Genomic DNA, 10,900 nt, shown 5'->3' on the forward strand with positions numbered 1-10,900 from the left:
GTTTGCGCAGGTCTTCGTGGATAGCATTTTGACTTGTGCTAACCACGCTACCCCTTGCAGGACAGTGTCTACTTAGTAAAAGGGCGGAATGGAGGGCATAGTATACGATTATTAGGGAGTAATTACTAGCACGCGTCAAGAATGCAAAAGTGCCGCAAGCACTAGTGCACATATATGGTTGCAATTAAGATTGCGACTGGCAGAAAAGTTGGTGGATCGAGATAATGAGCCAAAACACCTGTAAAAATAATTTGTCACTGCTTTCCTCTCTCCTGTGGCTGGACAGGATGAACGAGCACCAGCACGAAATAGTCTGTTCCTTTCGCGTGAAAAAAATGCAAACGGCACTTAATAAAAAAAGTGCACAACTGCAGCCGTAGTGCACACAAAATGTGTTGCGCAGCCAACACTGGCCGAGGAAGTACGGTCGTCCAGCAGGATGTCTTTAACAATGTTCATGTAGACATTGGCACAGACTATATTGTCCACGGTGCAAACTTCTAGGTGCTCGTCCACAATTTGCAGAAGGCAAAGCAGCTGGTCTGATGACACTTGCAAAAATCCCCTAGTATTTATTTTGGTCAGTGCACTTGGCTCTCGGGAAGTGCTCCTCAGTGTTTGGAGGCAGTCCTTGCAGCTTATTTTAGCAAACTTTCTTGCAATCTAGCCACCAAGGTAGTCCAAAATGCAGTCCTTCGTTGACTCCAGACGATTGATATCTTAGGAGCGCTGCGAGCTGCGCGACGCCAGCAAACGTGTGTTGTGTCGGCTCCGCCGATTTTCGGCTGCGGCCGCAGCCCAAATCAAGCTAACCAGGCAAAACTGGCATTGAGCGATCCGGAACATCGAGCCGAACAGCTGGATACCAAATTCTTCCAGGTGGGCCCATTTTATCCAAATTTACGGCCGTTTTTCGACCGACGACGTCGGCGCCTTCGTTATCGACGCCCGGCCGGGTGGAGTCGGCCCTCCGAGGGCAAAATGGCGGCATCCGCGCTCCAATTGCGCGCGTACGACCCTGAGGCGATGGCGTGGACCACGGTCCCCACCACCGGTGACGCAAATTCGACGGTTTTTCCGAAAATTCGGAGTCAAGCTTTACTTCAAGCGGCCGAACGCCGCTCCCAGGACAAGGCCAATATGACGGCGTCCAACGCCACCCCGGTCGCCGGCTCATCGGTCGGAAACATGAACGCTCCCGCGACGCGCGCCACGGGACGCAAGGGCAAGGCGTGATCAAACCCGCTCCCGATGACTATGTTATAGTAATCAAGCCCACAGAACGTGTTTCTCTTCACGAGGCGTTCACGGAAACCGGCTACGGCACCGCCATCTCGGCCTACCTCAAATCGGAACGGGCCCGCGCCACCTCCGTTCTGCCATCGCGAGACCAAAACATCATCGTGCATACCTCGGACATCGAGGCGGCCGACCGGCTCATCGGGGACATTGCAGTGAATGCCGAGAAGGGATCGGTCCCGCTTCACGGTTACCTGAGACAAGACGGTGGCAACACGTGCCACGGAGTGATCGTGGTCCGTAACACGGACACCACGGAAACTCTTCAACACCGAGTGTGCTGGCGTGCCAGCACCATCGTGGAAATCCGAAAATTCGGAACATCCAACAAGGCACGCATCACCTTCGCGGGTAAGGAGAAGCCTTACGTGCATTATGACAACATGGTCGTCTCTGTGCAAAACTATTACAAAACTATCCCGGCCTGCGGCCAGTGTGGGGCCGTCGGGCACCGCGCGGATGCATGTCCAAACCTGCAGCCGAACACGTGTGGACTCTGCGGACTCCATGCTCCGCTAGTGGAGGGAGTGTGGGCCCTTCACAACTGTGTTCCCCGTTGTTCGGAGTGCGGTGGTGCCCATGCCACTGTAGCGCCCACCGACGCTGCTAAGCGGGGACGCTTAGGTCGGCGTTCTTGGCCAGCGCTTTGGGGCTGGCTGCGAATGACGACGACAATAAAGTTGGGCGGCGCGTGCTAACGGCGCAAGCACCGCACGCGCGAGTCGGTTCTAAACGCCTGCCGAGCTGGTCTCCTTGTTCTGGCGCTCCGCTGCGACCCCTCGGTTCTCGACAGTGGTGACTCCGGCCTAAGAGATGACCGACCCCAGCAACCTCCCGCCCTCAGGCAACCTCCCGCCTGACGCTACCTCGCGCCCACGGGACGTCGCAGCTCTACAGCTCCACCTGCCCACGTTCTGCCGCAAGAACCCGCAGGTTTGGTTCGCCCAGGTCGAAGCCATCTTTGATCTGCAACACATCACCTCGGAGATTTCGCGGTTTCGCCACTTACTTTGCAACCTGTCTCCTGAGGTAGCTCGAGAAGTGGCAGACGTTATCGCTGCACCTTTGAGTGATGCCCCGTACCAGCAACTGAAGCAGAGCATTTTAGAACGCACCACGGCGTCCGAGAGCGCGCGCCTCCAGCACCTGCTCACATCCGAGGACCTTGGAGATCGCCGCCCTTCCCAGCTGCTCAACAGCATGCGACAGCTCTTGGGCACAAGCAAGGTCGACCCGAACGGTGCGCTGTTGAGGGAGCTCTTCTTGCAGCGCTTACCACAGTCCACCCGCCTTGTCTTGGCTGCTACAGAGGACTTGACCCTCGACCGCCTCGCCCAGCTCGCTGATCGAGTCCACGACGCGACTTCTCCTTCAGTCGCCGCCCTCTCTTCAACGCCACAGTCCTCAATCATAGCCCGCTTAGAGTCCCGGATCGACCAGCTCGCCGTTTCCATCGACGCCCTTCGGACGTCCTCCCATGCCCAGCGCGGCTCTACCTCATGTCCCAGCCGCCGTCCCTCTTCCCCGACCAGTCGCCGCTCGCACAGTCCTCGACGCTCGCCTATCTGCTGGTACCATCGCACTTTCCAGCACCGCGCCCGTCGGTGCAAGTCCCCATGCGAATGGTCGGGAAACGCACCGCGAGATCACTGACGGCGGCATGTGACCTCGCCTTACAACCCGGCCGCCTTTTCATAGTCACGGATCGCATTTCCGGCCTGCGGTTCCTTGTAGACACGGGTGCCGAGGTCAGTGTACTGCCGTCCTCCAAGCGTGACCGTGTTTCTAAGTCACCTGGACCTACGCTACGCGCGGCAAACTCTACCTCCATCGCCACGTATGGTCTGCGCTCCCTCACTCTCGACCTTGGCCTGCGGCGCACGTTCCGGTGGGTCTTCATCGTGGCCGACGTTCATCAGCCTATCCTCGGCTCCGACTTCCTGACCCATTTCGACCTCGACGTCAGCATGCGCCGCCATCGCCTGATTGACAGCAAGACGCGCCTCTCCATCGCTGGCGTTCTGTCGGCTGTCGTTCCCACTGGCATCCGCACGCTGATCCCTTCATGCCCGTACGCTCGAATCCTCGCAGATTTCCCTGAAGTGACGAGGCCCTGCAATTTAAATCAGCCACCCAAGCACAGCGTCACCCACCATATTGTCACGCGTGGTCCGCCCGTCGCAGCTCGTCCACGCCGCCTCTTCGGTGAGCGTCTGGCCATTGCTAAACGGGAATTCGAGCACATGCTCCAGCTAGGTATTATTCGCCCTTCCTCCAGCAGTTGGGCCTCCCCACTGCATCTGGTGCCCAAGAAAGAACCGGGTGACTGGCGTCCGTGCGGTGACTACCGGGCGCTCAACGCTCACACGGTCCACGATAGCTATCCCCTTCCACACATCCAAGATTTCACAGGCCATTTGGAAGGATGCAAAATCTTTAGTAAAGTGGACCTTGTCAAGGCCTATCACCAAATCCCCGTTGAGCCTGCCGATATCCCGAAGACAGCCATTACTACACCCTTCGGCTTGTTTGAGTATGTGCGCATGCCCTTTGGGTTACGCAACGCAGCTCAAACGTTCCAGCGATTCATCGCCGAGGTAACGCGTGGCCTCCCGGCTGTATTTGCCTACATCGACGACATCCTCGTCGCGAGTCCCAATCCACAAGATCACGAGCGTCACCTCCGGGAACTCTTTCAACGCCTTCAACAATTTGGCCTGGTTGTAAACCCCCAGAAATGCGTATTTGGGTCTTCCGAGCTCGAGTTCCTGGGACACCACATCTCGGCGCTGGGAATACGCCCTTTGCCTTCTCACGTCCAGGCCGTGAAAGACTTCCCAGCACCCACTACCCTACGCCAGCTGCGTGAGTTCCTCGGCCTAGTGAATTTCTCCCGACGTTTTATTCCGCACTGCGCTGAGCTTCTACACCCACTGACTGACCTTCTTCGCACGACCAAGGGCTCCTCATCTGCGATTTCCTTGTCTCCCGAAGCGGCCGCTGCTTTCAGGGCTGCTAAACAAGCCGTCGCCGATGCGGTACTTCTCGTACACCCGAGAACTAACGTGCCAACCCGCATCATGGTGGATGCTTCCAGTGTGGCCATCGGCGCTGTTCTCCAGCAGAAAATCAACTCCGAGTGGCGCCCACTGGGTTTTTTCTCTCGAAAGCTCCAACCTGCCGAGACTCGCTACAGCGTTTTTGGCCGCGAGCTGCTCGCCATCTACACCACCATCCAGCACTTCCGACACTTCTTGGAGGGCCTGCCATTTTATGTTCTCACGGATCATAAACCTCTCGTGTATGTCTTCCGTACAAACTCTTCCAAGTACGTCGCACGTGAACTTCGTCAACTGGCTTATATATCGGAGTTCACAACGGATATCCGGCACGTCAAAGGCACCGACAACGAGGCAGCTGATGCACTTTCACGCATCACCTCCCTTGGCACTTCTACATCGACTGTGGATTGGGAAGGTCTAGCTCGTGCGCAGACGGCAGACCCTGAGTTGCAAGCGCTGCGTGACCATCCCCGTTCCCTCCGTCTACAACTCGTTCCTCACCCGTTTGTGCCTGGTTCCCTCTGGTGCGACATGTCAGCGGCGGCACCTCGACCCTTCGTTCCGGCTGCCTTCCGTCGTGCGGTGTTCCAATCACTTCATGACATCTGTCATCCCAGCATCCGAGCCACGCAGCGCCTCGTTACAGAGCGGTATGTCTGGCCAAGCATTAACACCGATGTTCGCCAGTGGGCACGCTCGTGCCTCGCATGCCAGACCACCAAAGTGACCCGCCACACGAAGACTCCCACGCAGTCGTTCTTGCCACCTGGCTGCCGCTTTGACCACGTCCATCTCGATTTGGTTGGACCACTTCCTCACTCTCACGACTGCCGCTACATTCTAACAATGATCGACCGCTTCACACGTTGGCCCGAAGCCGTGCCCATTCCGGACATCACTGCGGAAACGGTCGCCAAAGCCTTCGTTTCAGCATGGGTTTCCCGCTTTGGCTGCCCCACTATTGTGACAACTGATCGCGGCCGGCAATTTGACTGCACACTCTTCACTTCGCTCAGCCGCCTGCTTGGCACTAAGCACTGCCGTACCACTGCATACCATCCCTGTGCCAACGGCATGGTTGAGCGGCTCCATCGCCAGCTCAAGGCTGCCCTCACTGCGCGCCTTGATCGCAACCACTGGGTCGACCACCTTCCTATGGTGCTTCTCGGCTTACGTGCCGTCCTTCGTCGTGAGCTTGGCTGTTCAGCGGCCGAACTCGTCTACGGCGCTCCCCTGCGGCTTCCTGGAGACTTGTTCGTTCCTTCGACCCCCTCGCCCCAGCCGCTACAGTACCTCCACCGCCTGCAGGACTGCATTCAGCAACTGCGCCCCGTACCGCCTCGATCATCGGACCACAGCATCTTTCTGCACCCGGCCCTTGCGTCTTCGTCCCACGTGTTCCTCAGACGCGACGCTGTAAAGGCGCCTCTTACACCATCCTACGACGGCCCGTACCGTGTCCTTCACAAGACGCAGAAGTCCGCCACCATCGTTTTGAATGGTCGCGAAGAGGTCGTTTCATTAGACCGCCTCAAACCGGCCTACGTCGAGACGCCTCCCAAGGAGCTCCTCGTGGACGTCGCCGGCGCACCCGTCGATATGCTTGCAACTACGACAGCTCCTTCTCTGCCTCGTCGACGAGTACATTTCGCCGTTCCGTCTGGGTGGGGGGCCCTGTAGCGCCCACCGACGCTGCTAAGCGGGGACGCTTAGGTCGGCGTTCTTGGCCAGCGCTTTGGGGCTGGCTGCGAATGACGACGACAATAAAGTTGGGCGGCGCGTGCTAACGGCGCAAGCACCGCACGCGCCAGTCGGTTCTAAACGCCTGCCGAGCTGGTCTCCTTGTTCTGGCGCTCCGCTGCGACCCCTCGGTTCTCGACACCACCAACTCTGGCGACTGTGCGGCAAAATTCCGCACACTCAAAATGGCCGCCAAAAAGGGCGGGAAAAAGAAAATGACGCCCAAGAACAAAAGCCGCCATCTTGGGCAACCCAGCGACCAGCCGCCACCACACGGCGGCCTCGAGAAACGAGCGGGGGAGACGCATGGCAAAACCGGGGCCTGGGTCAATGCCGTCAAAAACGGACGCCAGGTGAGCAATTCGGGCGGGGCTGCTTCTTCCCCCCCTCTTACTCCCCTCCCAAGCGCGCGGAGCGCCGAGCAAGATCAAATAGCAGCACTCAGAGCCCAAAACGAGATGCTGCTAAAGAAAATTAACGAATTGGAATACAAAATCAACCAGCCTCTTTCTCCTCCCTCCCTCCCCGCGACTGAGGTAATGGAAGTGAGCTCGTGGAGCCGAAGGCGGCAACAATCGCGGAGGCCACATTCGAGGCCCTTTTCGAGGCCCGTTTCGCGGCCATACACGCCCGATTCGCCACCTTGGAAAACCAAATCTCAACGATGGTTACCGGCATCTCAAAATTGCAAGATACAATTCCCGCGATGATTGCCCAACAAATTGCGCACTCCTCGCGCCCCTCGCGCAGGCCCGGTGGTCCCTACAACGACGTATCCAGCCGCCCTCTCAAAACTTCTAGACGCACCCCCGAGGTAGACGACAGCTGCTCGCTCTCCGGTATGGAGGACTCCGCCCTCCTTGTGAGTGCTGGCTCCGGAGCAGCGTCACTACAATCCAACCTCAGCCTAAATGACCATGGCGAGCAGCCCTAAGATCAGGCGCTCCCCAAAAATGAATTCGGCCACCCCTGTTCACATTGTCCAGTGGAACTGTCGGGGCTTCCTGTCCCGCGCGAAGCGGGCAAATCTCCGACTTTTTCTTTCAACTCTCGACTCGCTTCCGGCGGTGGTTGCCCTCCAGGAGCCAGGGAGTGGCGCCACCCTTACAAGCTACATCACCTTCCAGCAGGACCCCTCTTCCTGCGTCTGTGTGCATAAAAATTATATAGCTAATCTAGTCGACTTGGAGCTTGAAACTGAATATTCGTATGTGATGGTGACACTTCTTCCAGTCAAGAAACACGACGCACCACTCCACATACTCAACATATGCAGTTCCCCCAGAGTCAAAAATGTAATGTTCGCAGCGCTCTTTAGCCGCGCTCTAAAGGCTGCGGGCAGGGACCCCCTGATGATTGTGGGTGATTTGAACGCCCACAGTACTCTCTGGGGGTACGTGCGTGAGGATAAGCGTGGACGCAAGCTAGCGGAACTTGCGTCCACGCTGGGCCTGACTCTCCACAACGACCCTGCATATCCAACGCGGGTGGGTAACTCCGTGACCCGGGATACGTGTCCGGATCTTACCTTTACCAAAAACATTAGACACGAAGAATGGCCAACACCGAGAAAACCCTCGGGAGTGACCACTGCCTTATCACTACCACCGTAATGACTAAACCAATGGCAAGACCACACGCACAAGCTGGGCTCCCCGACTGCAATAAGTTCCGGCAAAGTGACATCAATTCGGCCTCTATCCGCGAACAAGGATAACACGTGTGGGCACAAGAATTGGTTACACACCTTCGTTCGACGGAAACCCAAATTCAACTATCGGAGGCAACGCCGGAGGTAGACAACCACCTTCTGCACCTCTGGGAGGCGCGGCACAGCCTCGTCCGCAGATGGCGCCGCCAAAAACATAATAGAAAGCTCAAAATTCGCATTGCCGAGCTAACCCAGCGAGCTGCAGAGTACGTGGCCCAGCTCGCTGACTCGAACTGGGTGGACCGCTGTAACACGGCGGCCAGACAAATGTCTAGCCGGAACACGTGGCGCCTCTTCCGCGCCCTAATTGACCCGACTCAAACACGCGCCGAGACACAAAAACATCTGCAAAGAGCTATTCATAGCTTCGATGGAGATACCTCAAAATTAGCGTACAAACTACGCGAACAGTACCTTTGCACTCAACAGGACCTCCGAGGGCCCGCGTACTCGTATGCAGGTTCAGAGAACGCGGAGCGGGATCAGCCGTTCCAGCTGCATGACATGAAGGCGGCCCTAGCTAAAATGAAACGAGGAACGGCACCGGGACGGGACAAGATAACCGTGAAACTGCTTGCCAATCTTCCCGGCCCCACCTACGATACCCTCCTCGCTTTCGTCAACTCGATCTGGCTTCGTGAGGCACCCCTCCCAATCGAATGGAAGACCGCTCTGGTAACTTTCATTCCAAAAGCCGGCAAAGCCACAAACACAGACAACCTCCGCCCCATCTCCCTTACGTCTTGTGCGGGAAAGCTGATGGAGACCATGGTGCGGGACAGGCTGTCTGGGTTTCTGGAAGCCCAAAATGCATCCGCAGACACCATGTTTGGTTTCCGCCCGCACCGGTCTGCGCAGGATGTTCTGCTTCAACTCGACCGAGAAATTCTCAAGCCTGTTGAATACCTCCTCAACGATAAGGCTATACTCGCCCTAGACTTGAAGGGGGCTTTCGACAATGTCACGCACGAAATTATCCTGCAACATCTCTCCCAGACCAACTGTGGACATAACACATTCCAGTATGTCAAGCAATTTCTCTCGGATCGACAGTCTTTCATCCGAATACAAGACGAAGAACATGGCCCCTATCAACTGGGAACGAGAGGTACTCCACAGGGCGCGGTCCTCTCGCCGTTACTTTTCAATCTGGCCATGATGAAGCTTCCGGCTCAGCTGGCGAAGGTCGAAGGCGTCCAGCACGCGCTTTACGCCGACGACATTACCATCTGGGCCAAACATGGATCGGTTGGAGACACTGAGGCCAACCTGCAGCAAGCGGCGGAGATCGTGGACGCCTACGCCCGCCGCTGCGGCCTTCAGTGCTCCCCATTCAAATCCGAATTTGTGTACATTCGCCCGTCGCCTAAGTGCACCACCAAAATGGAGCTATTCCTGGCCAGCGGCCCGATACCCGAACACGATGAGATTCGAGTGCTTGGTCTCTTTATCCACAAACACAAACGAGTTGATATACGACAACTGCAAAATTGCGTAAAGTGGGGGACCAGGTGGGCCGGATGGTCCGCCGGGTTTCCAACAGACGCGGGGGGTTACGGTGCAAAGACGAATTGCGGCTGGCGAATGCATTCGTGATAAGTGGAGTCCTCTACTCGACTCCTTACCTCCACCAACGCCTTCTATAAAGACAGCGTTGCCTCCACCTGCGCAAGTATGACGAGAACGCCCTCCAGGTGATTCTCAGGAAGATGTACAAACGTGCCCTTGATCTCCCGATAACCACGTCCAACCACCGCCTCATGGGCCTGGGGATGGTAAACACTTTCGCGGAGCTCCGGGAGGCACATTTGACCAGTCAATATACAAGACTTTCAAAGACGCCGTCGGGACGCCGCCTATTAGCCCAACTACACATCCAGCATCGAACACTGACGGAAGAGCGCGTACGCATCCCCGAAGTCTGGGGATACACCCTGCACGTGCGGCCTCTTCCGGCCAACATGACACGTGACGACCACAGTGGCAGGTGCCTTGCGCGGGTGGAGGCATTGGCCTGCTACTATGGGAATAAACACGGAATCTTCTACGTGGACGCCTCCGGCCCTCACCATGGGGGGTGGTACACGGCCGGAGTCGTCCATGAAAACGTCGCGGTGAATGGCCCAACATTCAGAGCTCAAGACATAATACATGCGGAGGAAGTCGTCATCGCGCTAGCTGCCGCAGACCAGGACTCGCGCGTCATCGTTACCGACTCGAGAGGGGCCTGCAGAAATATTGAACAGGGATACATTCCTCTCATTGCGTCTCGCATCCTTCAAAACAGTGACTACCTCGGGGCCCCCGCGTCTCGAACGATCGTATGGGCTCCTGCTCATATGGGCCTCGAAGGCAACGAAATGGCAGACGCCGCTGATCGCGCGCTCACTCTCCGGCCAACGCCTTCAGACCCTTCCGAAATGGATCCCGAACCAAATCCAGCCATAACTTTTCGAGAAATTACTCAACTATACCAATTCGGCCACGCAATTTATCCTAAGCACTGTAAGGGCCCTACAAAGGCAGAGGAACGCACACTCCTCCGCCTTTACACCAAAACACTGCTATGCCCGGCAGTTTTAAAGCACTTTGATCCTGCCTGTACAGGAAAATGCCCGCACTGTGCAGAGAAGTCTTCGGAAATCTTCCACATGGTGTGGGCATGCCAATCAACCCCGAACCTCACCCCAAAACCAAACCCCATCCGGGAGGACTGGGAGGCAGCCCTGCTCGGCTGCTGCGACCTGGCGAGTCAGAAGGCCCTGGTCGACCGAGCACAAGCCGCAGCGGTCGCCAATGGGCTCCTATAATGAGGAGCCCACCTAGTGAGTGTGAGAGCTGGCCCCCTCCGCGCCACCTCAAGCTTCCTCCGTGTACATTCAATAAAGTTTTTCAGACAGACAGATTGATATCTTGCATGCACTCAGCCGGCTCCAGTAGTATACCGTCCAATACAACTGCCAAGGTATCAATCTTATACACAAATATCTTGCTCTATCACTCAGTGAATCACATGAGTGAGGAATTTTAAACACCAGAAAGCATAATAGATCTTTACAGCATTTAAAACGAGACGGGTTTGCCATTA

The 10,900-nt window shown here is 56.7% G+C and overlaps 2 protein-coding genes across 2 annotated transcripts; both read left to right on the plus strand.

Moving 5' to 3' along the window:
- The first annotated feature begins 981 nt into the window (after window positions 1-981).
- Window positions 982-8,749, plus strand: LOC125942856 (uncharacterized). Its single transcript, XM_049661100.1, is given in 7 exon segments — window positions 982-1,231; window positions 1,234-1,881; window positions 6,243-6,454; window positions 7,088-7,250; window positions 7,410-7,588; window positions 8,242-8,487; window positions 8,633-8,749. Coding segments are annotated over 7 exon segments (1,815 nt in total).
- Window positions 8,750-9,773: 1,024 nt separating this feature from the next.
- LOC125943610 (uncharacterized) lies at window positions 9,774-10,622 on the plus strand. Its single transcript, XM_049663077.1, has one exon. The coding sequence runs from the start codon at window positions 9,774-9,776 to the stop codon at window positions 10,620-10,622; it is 849 nt and encodes a 282-aa protein (XP_049519034.1).
- Window positions 10,623-10,900: the final 278 nt, after the last annotated feature.

The sequence above is a fragment of the Dermacentor silvarum genome, chromosome 2 (assembly GCF_013339745.2).
Source record: "Dermacentor silvarum isolate Dsil-2018 chromosome 2, BIME_Dsil_1.4, whole genome shotgun sequence".
Classification (NCBI taxonomy): Eukaryota; Metazoa; Arthropoda; class Arachnida; order Ixodida; family Ixodidae; genus Dermacentor; species Dermacentor silvarum.